Source organism: Liolophura sinensis, chromosome 8 (genome assembly GCF_032854445.1).
Source record: "Liolophura sinensis isolate JHLJ2023 chromosome 8, CUHK_Ljap_v2, whole genome shotgun sequence".
Classification (NCBI taxonomy): domain Eukaryota; kingdom Metazoa; phylum Mollusca; class Polyplacophora; order Chitonida; family Chitonidae; genus Liolophura; species Liolophura sinensis.
In genome coordinates, this window is record NC_088302.1 from 2479905 (window position 1) to 2498462 (window position 18558).

The following is an 18558-nucleotide window of genomic DNA, read 5'->3' on the forward strand; positions in this document are numbered from 1 at the left end:
TCATGAAATGACTCTGATAAACTAACAGAGCCCGTCCATTCACGTAGATTCACACTTCCCATCATGAAACGACTCTGGTATATACCATCAGAGTCTGTCCATTCATGTAGATTCGCGCTATACCCATCATGAAACGACTCTGGTATATACCACCAGAGTCTGTCCATTCATGTAGATTCACGCTATACCCATCATGAAACGACTCTGGTATATACCACCAGAGTCTGTCCATTCATGTAGATTCACGCTATACCCATCATGAAACGACTCTGGTATATACCACCAGAGTCTGTCCATTCATGTAGATTCACGCTATACCCATCATGAAACGACTCTGGTATATACCACCAGAGTCTGTCCATTCATGTAGATTCACGCTATACCCATCATGAAACGGCTCTGGTATACCACCAGAGTCTGTCCATTCATGTAGATTCACGCTACACCCATCATGAAACGACTCTGGTATATACCACCAGAGACCGTCCATTCATGTAGATTCACGCTATACCCATCATGAAACGGCTCTGGTATACCACCAGAGTCTGTCCATTCATGTAGATTCACCCTACACCCATCATAAAACGGCTCTGGTATACCACCAGAGTCCGTCCATTCATGTAGATTCACGCTATACTCATCATGAAACGGCTCTGGTATATACCACCAGAGTCTGTCCATTCATGTAGATTCACGCTACACCCATCATGAAACGGCTCTGGTATACCACCAGAGTCTGTCCATTCATGTAGATTCACGCTATACCCATCATGACACGGCTCAGGTATATACCACCAGAGTCCGCCCATTCATGTAGATTCACGCTATACCCATCATGAAACGGCTCTGGTATACCACCAGATTCCGTCCATTCATGTAGATTCACGCTACCCATCAGGAATAGGGCCTAACTCTAACACAGCCCGTTCATTCATTTAGATTCACACCTCCCATCATGAAATGACTCTGCTATACTACCAGAGTCCGTCCATTCATGTAGAATCACGCTACCCATCAGGAATAACTCTAACAAAGCCCGTCCATTCATTTAGATTCACACCTCCCATCATGAAATGACTCTGCTATACTAACAGAGCCCGTTCATTCATGTTGAGTCACACTTCTCATCTCAAATTGATGTCCGTTAAACTAAGGATCCTATACCAGTACAAATGTTCACACTTCCGCTCCCGTTGTTTGTATATATTCTTGTGTTTTACACCGTACTCAACGATGTTTACTGTCCTGTAACAAGAGGTGTGATTAGGTGTATATTTGTGCTACCTGGTATAATTTGGCGACCATGCCGCCACTGAAGTATCATGGCGATATCACCAAACACGACACTCCACCCCGGCACATTATACTGACACCGAGCCAACAAGTTCTATTTCCTTGCTCTAACCTCTCAGTGCTGAGCCCAAAACGATGCAACAACTTGAACCATTTTCAGCCCGGCCCGAGTTTGATCCCATGTCTCCTGATTTTGAGGCGGACGCTCTAACCACTGGGCCACTGAAGCGTTCCTGTCCATCAAGAAATAACATCCATATTCTCACAGTGCCTGAACACATGTTCATAACTCCCACGATGAAATAACTCCCGTTTATCAGGCGGGTGACAAATGTAGACACCTATCACGAAATAACTCCCGTTTCGTCGGAGGGTGAAAATGTTCACACCTGTCGTGAAATAACTCCCGCTTGCCAGGATGGTTCACATCTGTCATGAAATAACTCCCGTTTGCCAGGAGGGTGACAAATGTTCATAAAAAGCTTGTTCATGTACATTTCTCATGAGACAACTCCTAACTATACCTACAAAATGACTGACTGACTGGGATTTAATTCAGAATTTCAGCCATACCATGGCGAGCTAGATAGCTTATATGTTCACACCATCACTTCGGTGTACCACTTTACACAATTGTACGGATTTAATATAGGGCTTAACTTACGAGGTCTTTCTGTCAAACGCATTCTATACTAAGCCGGATTCTTTTTTTGATAGGCAGTTTGACCAGAAGGTTACCTTTTGGCCAACGTTGAACTGCTGTATTCTTTGACTCCTCGTGATTTTTTCTTCACTATTAAAATCTATTACCTCGCGTTACATTTGAACCTGTCGTTGTTCTCTGGCATATGTTTGACAGTGTACATGTTTGTGACGTAATGTGCACTAATCACAATTTTGGGCAGGTGAATTACAAAGACTCCCCTCAAGTACGGCCCTCGCGAGTCCTCGCTGCAGACCACTTCTACCACTATGGCGTGCATCTCTGTACGTCACTCGTGTGAAAGTTCGTAACTTGCCAAATCTAAGTTTGTATCGGTTATGGAATGAAAGACCTGTGCCAGAATTAACGGTTCTAAAGATTGCAAAAGATTGGCACAACAATGGTTATAACCTGGGACTAATGTAACAGTTGGATATTATATTAGTCCCAGTTATAACCTAATGATAGTATTCTTAAACTTGACTCCGAAAAACAGGTGTAATTCTATCACAAAATCCAACGCCATGAAAGCCGCATGTAGAACACGGAGAAGAGAACGTGTTATCGGCAAGGACAATTGCACAACGCTCATCATGCATGGCCCAGAAAACACCTCAGGACCCATTTTCACAAAACTTAGCAAATCAGTTTTTCGTAACTCTCCTAGTAAATGACGTTTCCTTCTGGCAATATAACCAAGACAAGTCTTTTGCGAAAAAAGTTACGAGAAATATGACAATGAAGTTTGTGCAGGCGAGCCCAGTCAGCAGATAGGTTCAGACATCCACTTTGTTTAGAAATCTAAAAAAATTAGTGAACAAAACTTTGTTTTCCACACTTTATTGAGGTATACGGACACTTTTCTAATGGGTATTCAAAGAGGATCAACTCTAAAATCTTAATTTCGTACCAGAATAATTCAGTGTTATACACGATGTGCATCTAGTTACTACTCCTAGTAGTGCATAGTCTAAGAGACGATACTGACAATGGCATGGTCCTTCATCAACCACATGTTGAAAGTTTAGGTAGTTCAGGTAACATTGCAAAGGCTAAATCACATTATTATAATAATATGGTTGATACCTTGACCTATCATCCAGGTATATGTATTTTGGCCTTTAGCAATGAAAATTGTGATTATTATATTTAAAGTGAGCCTCATCAGCCGACTATTTATATATAGCTGTACAAGAGTCCTAATAATAAAGAGAGGTCTGGGTTTCTACAACCTTCAAGGTTTCTATAATGACTTCTGAGTAAAGCTTTAAACAACACCATTTATAAAGCCATAGTATGTCATGGTTCACAAAGAATGAAACTAAATGTACTCACAACAAAGCTTGTGATGATCCCACACATACTACTTTTATTATCCCAAAGCTTATACATTAGCTTAGTTCCTCTAAAGCATGTGACATTTGGATGAAACCAAGTCATGTCAGCAAATTATTCCTTAGATACCTAAACAAAATAAACCAAAAGAGACAAAAAAAAAAAAAAAAAAAAAAAATCCACAACCGTGCAGGCTGCGTTGACCAATAAGGATAACTGCAAATCTGCAAATATGACACAAGTGAAAAGCAAGTAAGAAAAATGAAGTTCTAGGTAAGATACTCTGTATGATCAAACTTCAAAACAACAATGTACCTGCGTACTTTGGTCTTGTAAACACATGAATTGTCACAGTAGTAAATAAAAATACATATATCATGTATAAAACACTTTGTTTTTGCATTGATAGAAATGCTGTGGCTGTACATTTCACAAACCTAACAAAGATGGAATCAAACTTCCAACGAGGTGGGCATTTTCCTCTTAACAATCCTCTTCTCGGATTTCTCAAACAAAACCAGCCACAACTACATCACCTGACGAACAAAAGTTCTGCCAATGACACCGGACATATACACATACCATGTACTATACTATAACACAATCAGATCATTATTATCACCTATAAACTTGGGTACAAAGAAAGACAAATTACATTTAACTGACAGGCTTACTGACTGAAGATTCAAACTCTATCCAATCACAAATAAATGACACATTATAATCTCTTAACTTTCACAATAAATCTGACCCTTTGAAGAAACTTTTGGTTAAAATTTCCCACATAAAAGACTGTACAATGGGGAAAGGGTAAGACAAAAAGCGTAGCAATTAAATGCTGTAAAAGATACCAGGTACTGTAATTACAGTAAAAGTAAAACCCTGCTGACTTGTGATTGTCACCCCATTAAAACAATATCTGAATAAATGATGGCAACACATAAATGCCATCATAGTAGATTGTCTAGATGGATGTATAATGTTTTTAAAACACACTTTGTTTCCCTTCTTATAAAAGCTGTTTCGTGCTCCAACAAAAATTGTGCTGCAATGCAGACACAAACAACATTAAGGCAAAGTCACTGAGTGACACTGAAAGCCCAATAATTTTATCTATATACACTAATGTGATATCACAAGACCCATGGTGACTGGTGGGAGAGAGTAGAAGGGGCAGGAAGGGGCGAAGCAAAGGTTCTGGCACACATCACTCTAGTTTGCCTTTGGATATGTTGGATTTTTTGTCCTTGGTATCATCAGGGATCTGCTGGGTCAGGGGAGACAACCCCAGCAGCAGTATGTGTCTCTGGTAGGCCTTGGTGGTACGGAAAACCTCGTCAGTCCCATGCAGGCGATCCAGTATGCCTAGGACACCGTAGTTCTGGTTAAATCTACAAGCACAAACAATTCAACATTATACTCCAGCAGACACTAGTGAGGTGAGGTTGACCGAAATATTATAAAGTGATACAAACAACAATCAACGTTAACATAATATATTACAGGACGGATGAATTCGCTTGATAGTGATTTTCTTTACTTTGCACAGCTAGTAGTAGGTTGATTTAAAAATAGAATAGCTGGTCATAAAAGCCTTCATGTCAGTCTACAGACCTAAACTGTACCTTTATACACATTTAATGGTTAATTATAATAGTAACAACTTTGAGAAACAACAAGCAAAGCAAGTTTGTTCTGATCTTTCGGTTTATTGAACAACTGTTTCTTGGTGCTGTGATTTAAATCTGAATTAACACTGTTATATGTAAGGCTATTCAGGGCTACTCACTTGAGGTGGTGGAAGTCGTGGGCTTCAGGGGAGGGGATCAGTGGGAAGTGGTACCCACAGTGGGCCACCGTGGTGGAGATAAGGGCCACCCCAAACCACATCCAGGAGGTAGCCAGGTGGGAGCCCATCAGCACAGGCCCCAGGGTGGGGGGCAGTATGTTACTGAGAATGTGCTCCACAGGGTGGGCATAGATGGAGACGAGGCCTATAGGGGCAGTCCACTCATGGTGACGTTTATGGATGTACTTGTATACTCGAGGGTGGTGAAATAATCTACAACAATAACATGCAATAGCAGGGTTATGGCCATCTCACATGGAAAAGGGCTTTTTAATGTATCTGTTGTTCAACACCAGGACATGTTTTCTGGGTGCAGAGAAGCCCAACATACTAGTGCTCACACATGTGATGAACCTTTACCAGCTACTCTAATTTCTCAACTTTTTTGCATTTCAAAGAGCAACTTTCAGCGTAATTTAAGCACATTTTTAATTTGATTTTGGAGACAGCATTGGTTGTATTGGCCACTTTGATTGCTTCATAAAAGGTGTAATTTTATCAATCTACTCAATACAACACTTTCAGAATATGGTTGAATAAAAACCTTGCAAACGTGCCAATAGGTTGAGGGATTATGGTAGTTGCATGTAGATGGACCCACCTGTGAGTATAATAGAAGCAGATCTCCTCCACAAGGGAGAAGACAAACATCTCCAGGAGTACCCACTGGAAGGTGGGCAAATCCTCAGCCTTATGGCTACAGCCTCTCCACTGCATCACCTGGTAGGCCACATAGCTGAAGGGAATGCCCAGGATGATCTGGTTGAACAACACCTGCTGCACTGCCTTCATCAGCTTGGGGAATGGCACCTGACAGGTAGGTAAACACATCAACATGGTTATTATGGTCCAAATTAGAGGCAAGCTTATTCATACAGGGCAAGACTGGTAACACTACAGATAAATATAGTTTATTCAATAATTTCTCTACATATGTAAACAACCAATTAAATCTTAGTACATGTACATTTAAATGCAGTACAAACACAGCCTAAGCATGTCAAGGTTGCCCATAAATCAACATAAAACAAGACAATGGGCAGACCTCATCAGGTTCTAGAAGGTTACATACATGAAGGTTAGCCAAAGGTGCCCAAATTGGTGTACATAAATAAGCCATTCCCTGCTTTATCCCAGCAGTCAGTGTAAGAGTTGATACAGCACAAGGACTTACAGGTATGTTTTTATCCTGCTGTATTTTGTACTTAATTAACGCTGCTGGTTTCCCCGTAATGTCAATCAAGAGGAAAAGCAGGTTGGCTAGCCAGAATACTGCTGTGGTAAATCCAAGGGTTCCTGAAATAACACCATTTATTCAACTTATTCTCAATTCTCGAAATACACATACAGGTTATTTTAATTAGCTATTGACAAAGCCTTTAAATAGTCTTTAAACACACAAGCTAAAACAGTCCATATATTTTACAAATAAATACAACCCGCTCTATATAATTCTTAGACTTTCATAGCCACTTCAAAGTTTGTTGGAATTCTTTTTAAATAACAAAAAATTCAAAACATTATACAAAGATGGGGTTAAATATTCTCTTAGCTCATAAAGTAGTGCAAGCATGTGTAATATGCCAGATGATTTTAAAGGACAAGACCAACTAATTTCCACTGGGTTTCAGTTGTCTCTAGATGTCTAAACAGTTTTAATATAAGCGAGTACTTAATTACACCTAAAACGGACGTGGTGCATATAGACGGTGCAACAACAACATAATACTAATGTCAGCACACACAGTCTGGCTATAAGGCAGAACTGTGTTGTAGCTACCAGTATTTGCCAAGATATATATGCGTCCCTCATATCGAACATTCACTTGTACTTACAAGTACGTCCATCATGGGGTGTATATTGAATACAGTTGATTAACTGTTGTTCATATAACCTGCATAAATTCTTCCTAACTACATGTAACTGATGTGTACACTGTAGGCCTACACTGTAACGTTTTAGGATAGCTCATTATTTTGCTGGCGGAAAGTCTATACGGCTTACATGTACGTTGCTCAATATAATACTAGCCGCACAGCTGTTGTTTTTTTTTTATGTCATTTATAAAGGAACATGTGGACACTTACAAATAGTATCACTAATTTTAACAAACGTTATTTCAACGAAATACACTGTACAGTGAACTTTTATTTAACCAAATCACATGATATGTGACAGTTGTATAGGAATAATCCACCTCCAGTAAAGTACTACGCAGTCAAACCTGATTTATATCGATGGCACCATTATGTAAATTCACTTTGATCTATAGATTACATCCTACTAAAAAATGTTTCACTTATGTCATATAGGGCTTCCTGTTACTATGTATTTGTTTAATGTGATGAAAATGGGGATCAACCAACCTGGCTTCACATATATGTATACATGTTTTTGACTCCGGTCTATAGCAAACATTTACTCAATAATGGACAAACATTTCCATTCTGCTACATGTCTATATATTATATTTATTATATCCATGCAGATGAATAACTGAACAAGCACTAGACCTATTATCTGATTATCTCCATAAAACAGTGGTATTTTGTTGATGTGGTGTTATCCTTTTTTTTGTCCATCACTGTGAGACAGGGTCACTTGTTTTATGGATATAGGGTACAGGTAACTCATGATCAGATGAACAAATATAAAATGATAGGGCGCAGTGGAAGCTAGATTTCCCAAAGGTGGGTGATAATATATATAAAAACCTATACATTTCACATTAAGGCCTACATAAATTTGTAAATATCGTATAACACTTCCTAAAATATGTTCAAGTATCTAAAATCACGCTCTATCCACCCCACCCACCACTACTATAAAGCATAAACTTCAAACTCTGGGAATGGGTTTGTCACTTCAGTTTAAAAGATGACCAAGGAATGCACTGTGAACGGGCAGTCCTGAAACCGAAGCCTACAACTCAGGCTAGGTGTCCTGCACCAATGAAATACATCCAAGCAATAAATGCCGTGTCTGGGTACACCAAAAGATTTAGAGTATGAATGTAAATAGTCAGCAAGTCAAATGCTGTCTGGCCCGGTGTTTCAAACCTGTGTACATATATGTTTAATAAAGGTGATTTGCCGAGTTGTCATATATATATCCAGCCATTTGCAAATAAACATTCAAAACACTACAAAAACTACACAGCAGGTTATAGGCCAAAATGTTGTGTGGAGTCCATCCTGGACAAGATGGGGGATTTATGTAGGTCTATATGTACAGAAAACTGCTCATATCCAGAATACAGCCTAAGAATGATGCAGGTGTTGAGAACAATTCCTTTATATGGCCGTACGTGGGAAGGTCTGCCAGCAGCCTACGCATGGTCGTGGGTTTTCTCTGGGCTCTGTCCGGTTTCCTCCAACCATAATGCTGGCCGCCGTCGTATAAGTGAAATATTCTTGAGTACAGTGTAAAACACCAATCCAATAAATGAATAAATAAATATATGACCGATGCATATATATTTTGGCAAATAGCTACAACACAGAGCAGCATTATATCAGCAGACAGTGTACACATGCTGTCAGCATAGTATGTTGTTGTTGTTACACTGCCTACCTGCATCACATGCATCACTTCCGTTTTGGGACTAATTAATTAATCGTTCATATTAAAACTGATTTAGGTGGGTGCTGGTGTTATGTTCATGACAAAATATCTAGAAACAACTGAAGTGCAGACAAAATCCGCTGGTGTTGTCGTTTAATAGTACTGTAGGATTTTACCCCATATTCCTATGAAGACATCATCCTCTCCAAACAGCTGGTATATAAATGTCCACTGCCTCTGCCAGAAATCTCCAGAAGCTCCCCAGAACTGCTGCAGATGCCTTTAACAACAGAGAATAATCACAGTCAACTTCTTCTTTTACACACTTCATGTTGCTTATATACGGTAACATGTGGTAAGCAATTTGATAACAAAAAAAAGGAAAAAAAAAAAAAACAAAGCTTGAGCAAATATATCCTTTTTGATCATTTAAGAAATTGGAGAGAGAAAAAGTGTATTTCACTTTCAGTTTGGCCTGCAAAATTGAACATTCAGAAGCACATAACAGCCGTAAAATGATACTTTTAATGCCAACACATGAAATAGTTCTTCTGACAAGATGTTAATATACCATGACACTCCCACAAGTACAACTGCAGGAATTTTCCAGGGAGTATCCTCCTCAAACTGCACATTCTACTTGAAGTTCTGACAAAGTTCCAATAGCCATTAACTTTGATGACGAACTTTCCTATGCAGAGACTTCAGAGGTTTTGAAAGACTTTCTGTCATCCAGACCGGCGAGCAACCACTACTTTTGTAAATTATTGTATTTACATATTTACAAGTAAAGTAGGTCAAATTTTTGGGCGCATCCACAGCTGGACTATATTCTATTCCAACGTATACCACTCGATTCCACTGGTCAGTCTCAATCCAGATGAAGTTTAGATATTAGATGTTTTTCAAAAATTGACCGTATGTTGATAGAAAATTGTTTCTAAAAGCACAGTTACACACACATTTTATACATTACATTTCATCGTTTTACACGACTTTTCGCTTGTTTGTTGCTTTTTTTCTCTTCATATAAACTGCAATCTGAAAGCGCTACAAGATACTACTCAATGCAACAGAGTACAAGGTACATACCTGGATTTTAATGTCCCAAAATAGCTTTTATAAGGAAGTATAGGATAAACAGATTATCAGTACACTATGCTTATGTGCATCGTCATATTGCTCTCATTCTCTGTGGTTGTACTGCTGCAGAGAACGAGAGCTTGGGCTCGGTTGATGCAGCAATGCAGCTGCAGAGAACTAGAGCCACAGGGCGATGTACATCAGTACAGTGTACTGATAATTTATAAACCAAAAATATGCAGCCTGTCAACAAATCATGGATAGTTAACATGATTAAAAGGAATTAAAATGTCTGTGCATGCGCACATGTTATACATCTAAATATTAAAATACAGAGTACCTTGTTAACACGTGATACTTAAATGACCTACCATGTGATAGAATTTCTGGCAGCAGCGAATACAAGCAGGGCCGTGCCAACAACAAAAGCTGTTTTCTTCACAGAGTCAAGGAGGTGAACAACCTTTGGGTGTTTACTCTGACTCTGCGCTGATGCCTTCATGATCTCTGATGACACAACCTCTGGGTGTTTATCCTCTCTCTCTGTCGTTGTCTTCATGATTTCAGATGGCATAGCCATGGCTGAAATATACCAAAAAGTTAAAGAAATATGTAAAAGGAAAAAAAATCAATTTTATTTGACTCCTTGGTATCAATCTTAGCCTTTCAATGGACAGATAAATTCAAAATCAAGTTGTGAACAGGAAAACATTTTCTGCACCAACACATAAACTTTTCCACACATTCTGTTGCCTTTAGCTTTACTCTAAAACAAAAACAAAATATGTGAGAAATTGTCAGAGGGGACAGTATAACCCTTTCTTAAAAATACAGGTACAGATGTTCTATTGAAACAAGTCACCCGGACATTTGTGTTTTATATCAACTGGTGGGTCCAGCGACCATCCAAAGGTCACACACTACTGCCTACAACAGTTATATATAGACCCTGTCAGAGAGCTCACGTGCAAATGATGTTACTGGAAAAACTCCCACCCACTTCCCCCCCAAAAAACACAAAACACTTACATCAGGTATAGTCATGTTAAATTTTTAACATGACATCATTACAAAATTAGTATATATATATATCACATACAAATTTTGTTCTGTCAGTTTATCAATTGCACTGTAGTTTGCAATAAATCAAATTTTTTTAATAGCATAGGCCTACATTTATAAATTGTGTAAAGTTGAATGCAGTTTTACGTAGGCTAACTTTCAGATGACCTACACACAGTCTAGCTGACAGTCACTTGGTTTGGACTTGGGCTCATAGATATCTGTTCTTACTTATGTATGTAACATCTAGTTGAAGTCAATGATTTATTTATTTGATTGATGTTTTACGCCGTACTGGAGAATATTTCCCTGAGATTAAAGGATACAGAACGTCCTCGTACCTCGTGGTCAAGTGTCTTATCCTGGCGTCTGAGACAAAGTGTCGAGCTGCTGAGAGATACATTTATACAGGTAACTTACAAACAGTACTGTTCACAGATCCTGGGCACGAAGGACGCCTACACGTTTGTACAAAATATCACTGGCTTAGCGTGACTATGAGTCAACGTCTCACTGCCCAACAACCCTTTGTGCTGTCACTATACACTGTTTAAAACAACCTAAGTTGTTGTTGTACTGGGAGTAAGGAGTCTTTCACAGAGACGTCAAAACAAATCAAGAGCAGCAAGCATAAATACCCCTTTTCCTGAATAAAAAAAAGAGTGTTTCTCACCCAAAATCCCTCTGGACAAAGTCAGCTGCAGTGACTTATTTGTGAGCGATCTCGTCTCTTTGTTGATCAGCTGGTAATCCGTAACTGCGTACACAGATGACAAGCACGTGACACGTGATGACGTCATCACGTACGATTATGCAGTACAGGGGTGGTAACTCTCAATGCATTTTCCTGCAGTCTGGCGGTTTACGACTTCCATTCACCCCTTTCAAATGTCTGGATCGAAGCTAATACACAAAATTAGGCGATTTCGATTTAATCCATTTCTTTCCAGTTTGAATGTTTCAATTTTCAAACATTTCGAATCACTAACACCAAACTAGTTTGACTAGTTTATCGGCTGTGCGATACTAAAGACGACATCAGGTTCAGAGAGTAAAACTACAGTATTACCGTACTGAATTTTTTTGCCTAATTCCATCGTGACCATCTTTGGCAAATGATCAGACGTAAACTGTGAAGTTCCCTCTCCCGTCATTTTGCCCCAGTTAGTGAAACTGCAGTGACTTCAGATTTATTAAATACTTTAATAAAAACAATGCAGAGGGACCAATTGACAGAGGAATCCCGCTTTATATAGGCCCAGTCCTATACCGGTAGGTATGGGCCTACAGTACACCATACTACAAAAGACAACAGCGTGGAGAGTAAAACTATACCAGCGACGACAGTGTGACATTTGGTAAATGGCCAATCACTCGTCACCGTGAAATTAACTTGTCATTTAATTCACCTCTGTTAACATTTTCTTTTAACTGTTCATGTAAATGCTTAAAAAGTGACAACTTACCGCCCCCGTCCCCACCATAGATTAAAAAAGATTAGGTAAAAAATCATACAATGATGTTAATTGCAATTTATTAGACATTACGTCTAGAATCACCCGCCGTACGGTACTCAAAATGCTGATTTATTAACAATTTGTAACATGAGTGCAGAGCAAAATTAATGGACCAAAAGGAAACAGTTCGGTCGTTATGTAGTCTCAGGCCCCACATCCCTGTTTGCTTTATTTTTTGAAAAACCTTTGTTGTAATTTGTACCACTAATACGCCACTTTAATGGAGCTATTAAAATATGCCAAAATATACTTCTTTTCCTACGCCTGTGATTTACAGGTTTGTTTTAGAGAAATGACAGAAAGCAAAGTTCGTGAAGAATAATTTACGAACAAGAACAATATAGGCCTCTGACTTTCAGTTTGAAAGCCTTATAATTAATGCCAAATACCGCTTGGCAGCACAGAAGAAGTTTTTGTCTCGTCTCACTAATTGCTGTAAGATCTTAAGCGGAAGGTGATGTAGGCCCTTGTCGAATGAGCTGGTCTGTATTTATGAATTACCACATACCCGAAATCACGCCTATCACGAAATACCAGGCTCGCCATTGTATGCTACGTGGTATTACAGTGGTACGCCTATCAGGAAATACCAGCCTCGCCATTGTATGCTAAGTAGTATTACAGTGGTACGCCTATCAGGAAATACCAGCCTCGCCATTGTATGCTACGTAGTATTACAGTGGTACGCCTATCAGGAAATACCAGCCTCGCCATTGTATGCTACGTGGTATTACAGTGGTAATAGAGTTTATAAAAACTGTTAAATCTGGTGCCTTTCCTGATTGCTCATTATATGCTCACAGACCCAAGGACTTGTGAGTTCAAGTCCAGCTCATGTTTGCTTCCTTTCTGGCCGTGTGTAGGAAAGTCTGTCAGCGGATGGTCGTGCCTGCACCCGTGCCTGTTTCTCCCACCATATAATGCTGGCCACTGTGAAATATTCTTGAATAGGGCATAAAACACGAACCAAATAAATAAATACATGTAAATATAGAGCCGTACATGTATGTACGTGTATACACATGTATGGGGCTTCAGTGGCCGAGGTGATTAGCGTGCCAGTGCGGCCCAGTGACCCAGGATCTGACTCAGATATTACAATTCATCTCTCAAACAGCCATCAGATATTATGATCCAGATCTCAACCAACGATCAGATATTACGATCCAGTTCTCAACCAACCATTCTATGTTATGGTCGAGACCTCAACCAACCTTCAGATATTACGATCCAGTTCTCAACCAACCATCCTATGTTATGGTCCAGATCTCAACCAACAAACAGATGTTACGATCAAGTTCTCAACCAACCATCAGATGTTATGGTCCAGACCTCAACCAACCTTCAGATATTACGATCCAGTTCTCAACCAACCATTCTATGTTATGGTCGAGACCTCAACCAACCTTCAGAAATAACGATCCAGTTCTCAACCAACCATCCTATGTTATGGTCCAGATCTCAACCAACAAACAGATATTACGATCCAGTTCTCAACCAACAATCAGATATTATATGGTCCAGACCTCAACCCACTATCACATGTTCTGGCCCAGATCTCAATCAATCACCAGATATTATGGTTCAGACCTCAATCAATCCTCACATGTTATGGCCCAGATCTCAATCGACCATCAGATATTATGGTTCGGTCCTCAATCAACCATCGCATGTTATGGCCCAGATCTTAATCAACCATCAGATATTATGGTTCAGACCTCAATTAACCATCAGATGTTATGGTCCAGATCTCAATCAACAATCAGATATTATTGTCCAGACCTCAATCAATCATCACATGTTATGGCCTAGATCTCAATCAGCCATCAGATATTATGGTTCAGACCTCAACCAATCATCACATGTTATGGCCCAGATCTCAATCAACCATCACATATTATGGTCCAGACCTCAACCCACCATCACATGTATGGTCCAGATCTCAATCAACCATCAGATATTATGGTGCAGACCTCAACCAACCATCACATATTATGGTCCAGATCTCAATAAACCATCAGATGCTATAGTCCAGATCTCAATCAACAATCAGATATTATGGTTCAGACCTCAACCCACTATCACATGTTATGGTCCAGATCTCAATCAACCATCACATATTATGGTTCAGACCTCAACCAACAATCAGATGTTATGGTCCAGACCTCAACCAACCTTTTCATATTATGGCCCAGATCTCAATCAACCATCAGATATTATGGTCCAGATCTCAACTAATCATCAGATGTCATGGTCCACATCTCAATCAACCATCAGATATTATGGTGCAGACCTCAACCAACCATCAGATGTTATGGTGCAGACCTTAACCAACCTTTTCATATTATGGCCCAGATCTCAATCAACCATCAGATATTATGGTGCAGACCTCAACCAACCTTCAGATGTCATGGTCCAGATCTCAATCAACCATCAGATATCATGGTTCAGACCTCAACCAACCATCAGATGTCATGGTCCAGATCTCAATCAACCATCAGATATTATGGTTCAGACCTCAACCAACCTTCAGATGTCATGGTCCAGATCTCAATCAACCATCTGATATTATGGTGCAGATCTCAACCCACCATCAAATGTTATGGTCCAGATCTCAATCAACCATCAGATATTATGGTCCAGATCTTCAATCAACCATCACATATTATGGTCCAGATCTCAATCAACCGCCAGATATTATGGTTCAGACCTCAACCAACCTTCAGATGTCATGGTCCAGATCTCAATCAACCATCAGATATTATGGTTCAGACCATCAGATGTCATGGTCCAGATCTCAATTAAACATCAGATATTATGGTCCAGACCTCAACCAACCATCACATGTTGTGGTCCAGATCTCAATCAACCATCAGATATTATGGTTCAGACCTCAACCAACCATCAGATGTCATGGTCCAGATCTCAATCAACCATCAGATATCATGGTCCAGACCTCAACCAGCCATCAGATGTCATGGTCCAGATCTCAATCAACCATCAGATATCATGGTCCAGACCTCAACCAACCATCAGATGTCATGGCCAAGATCTCAATCAACCATCAGATATCATGGTCCAGACCTCAACCAACCATCACATATTATGGTTCAGATCTCAATCAACCACCAGATATTATGGTGCAGACCTCAACCAACCATCAGATGTCATGGTCCAGATCTTAATCAACCATCAGATATTATGGTGCAGATCTCAACCAACCATCAAATGTCATGGTCCAGATCTCAACCAACCATCAGATGTCATGGTCCAGACCTCAATCAACCATCACATATTATGGTCCAGATTTCAATCAACCATCAGATGTTATGGTGCAGACCTCAACCAACCATCAAATGTTATGGTCCAGACCTCAACCAACCTTTTCATATTATGGCCCAGATCTCAATCAACCACCAAACATTCATATCTATAAAAATATTAGGACCCACTACACTTTCTCCATTCACTCAGCCAGACGCAAGGATTCCAAAAGCAAAAATGCTTTAACACCCCCCCCCCCCCTCCCCCCGGTCATTCAGTACCAAGGTAATAACAAAGAACAGTACAAAACTGAACAATTTATGGCTAAAATCAATGATGACACACTCCAACAACATGAAATGGAAATTATTAAATTTATAATTAATAATGATTCAAGGTAAATGCATGTTATATACTGTTTTCTGGCGATATTGTAATCCATATGTAACTAGTTTCCCTTCTTCTTGTCTTTAAATTGCTTTTTTGCGATATAGAACTATAATTATGATTTAATCTATTTATGCAGGTGTATATTTATCTGTGAGCACTAATATATTGAACTTGTCTTATATTGGTATTGTATTCTACATTGTATTATATATTAGTATATATTTGTTGCAATAAAATGAGGACGGCGTTAAACACGTGCCAATCAAAATGTAGCAGATGCATGTTACAAATGTACATGTGATATTCAGCGTATAAATGACAAATGGTAAAACGGGCAGATAGGCGGTGATTGTAACTGAATAGCGCGATCTCTCAAATTATCTCCCTTTATAGTTAATCGAGTTGTGTCTCCTACGACCTTACGTTAGAAAGAATTGTTGAATTGACAGGTTTGGTCTAATGCGGAAGAAACTAATCAGATTTATTGTGCGACATTTATTATCCATTAAATTGTCTCAAGAGGAAAGTTGGTGTCCTTCACATTCGTTCGAGGACAAAGTGCTTGCAAATCTTTTTCAGGCAGTTTGCTCTCATGGACATAGTTAGCCCTACTGTAATACATTACATGCAAATGCATTGATTAGTTTGAACAAATCTTGTTACGCGTCACTAGAGTTTAGAAAACCACTTAAACAAAACTCTGCTAACATAGTTTAGTATTTTCAGATGAAATATAAATACAAGTGATCTGTCTGAGGATGCATATAGTTTGTTGTCGTTGGATTTATTTATTTATTTATTTATTTACTTATTTGATGGGTGTTTACTCAACACTCAAAAATATTTCACTTATACGACGGCGGCCAGCATTATGGTGGGTGGAAACCGGGCAGAGCGTGAGGGAAACCCACGATTATCCGCAGGTTGCTGACTGATCTTCCCATGTAACGCAGGAGAGGAAACCAGTATGAGCTGGACCGCATTAGTGAGAGGCTCCTGGGTCATTATGCTGCGCCAGCGCGCTAACCAACAGAGCCTCCGGGTATCTATTTCATTATAATCATATTTTTCAAGTGAATTACAATTATGCTAAACCTCAGTACCGGTATGTACAAAAAATCATTCTATTTCCACGATCACCATGCTTAATTGCATCATAGATGTATATACTTGTAAAAGAGGGTGCATTGCCTGAAAACGAGATGTTGACAAGTCAGCCGGGTGGGCTGTGTAAATACCAACTAAACAGTCAGGGCTGTAGAGTTTGAGCTTAAATCAATAATTTGGCATGGAGATTACTATTACCGACGTTCTGCTTACTACAAGCTACAAAGTCTGTCAGTTTATTGCCATGACTTCTCACTTAGCTTATATAAGGGTGTTCCTAGCAAAATCCTGTTTACTGACAAAGAAAAACATTTGTACATTTGTTATATATAAAATGAAAAAGATAAAGCTAAACAATTATCAAGTAAACGACAACATAAAATTAAATCATTGCTGTGATTTTCTTTCTATTATTACAGGAAATGTAATTGGGTTTGCTAGCGCGCAACAGTGTCCTCGATTCAATGTATGTACGAAAAACCATTTCCCATTTCTGGTCGTCAGCAAAAAATTGTTCAAGCCTTTTTGTTGTCATTTTATGACAAAGGCCTGACATGTGGTGAACAAGAAATAATTTGAAATCAGAGCTGACGTGAAATATAATCACCGATGTTTGGGGCCACTTACTTATTTCTCTTTGGAGTTTAATGCCTTTCACAAGAATGTTTCTACGAGCCGGGTCGGGGCCTCCGTGGCTCAGTCAGTTAGCGCGCTAGCGCAGCGTAATGACCCAGGAGCCTCTCACCAATGCGGTCGCTGTGAGTTCAAGTCCAGCTCATGCTGGCTTCCTCTCCGGCCGTAAGTGGGAAGGTCTGTCAGCAACCTGTGGATGGTCGTGGGTTTCCCCCGGGCTGTGCCCGGTTTCCACCCACCATAATGCTGGCCGCCGTCTGGCCGCCGTCGTATAAGTGAAATATTCTTGAGTACGGCGTAAAACACCAATCAAATAAATAAATAGCTGGGTCAGATATATCGCTAGAGGAAACCGGACCGGGCCAAGAGGAAACCACGGAACTGTGTCAGGTTCTAGCGTCACCCACACTCCACCCCATTTGAATGAAAGCTGATGCTGAATTTGATCACGTGGCCTCATTGGTCCATAGCTGTCATGCGCTGTCAGGGACATAAAAGGCGTCATAAAGGACCCCGATGTTATACGTATTACTAAATGTTTCATTTCTCTGCACGACCAGTTGAGATGAGCTAAGCCGCGTTTTAAGCTATTCTCGATTAGATAGTGTTTATTAAATGATAGTAACGCGTATTCTACTCACCCATGTCAGTTACTCTCAAACAGAATGGTAGCCTTGGACTCACAAGTAATACTTTATTAATAAATTTTATTAGCTGAGGGATTGATAACGAGAATTTTAATTCAAAGACTGGGTTT

General features: G+C 39.6%; 1 protein-coding gene across 1 annotated transcript; it reads right to left on the reverse strand.

Moving 5' to 3' along the window:
- Nucleotides 1–3492: 3492 nt before the first annotated feature.
- On the reverse strand, nucleotides 3493–11635 carry LOC135472645 (fatty acid hydroxylase domain-containing protein 2-like). The gene is made up of 7 exons (XM_064752250.1): nucleotides 11564–11635; nucleotides 10200–10410; nucleotides 8922–9025; nucleotides 6355–6476; nucleotides 5782–5990; nucleotides 5121–5393; nucleotides 3493–4722 (listed from the first exon to the last, which is right to left on the reverse strand). The coding sequence occupies exons 2-7, from the start codon at nucleotides 10406–10408 to the stop codon at nucleotides 4539–4541; spliced, it is 1101 nt and encodes a 366-aa protein (XP_064608320.1). The 5' UTR covers nucleotides 10409–10410; nucleotides 11564–11635; the 3' UTR covers nucleotides 3493–4538.
- Between the last annotated feature and the right edge of the window lie 6923 nt (nucleotides 11636–18558).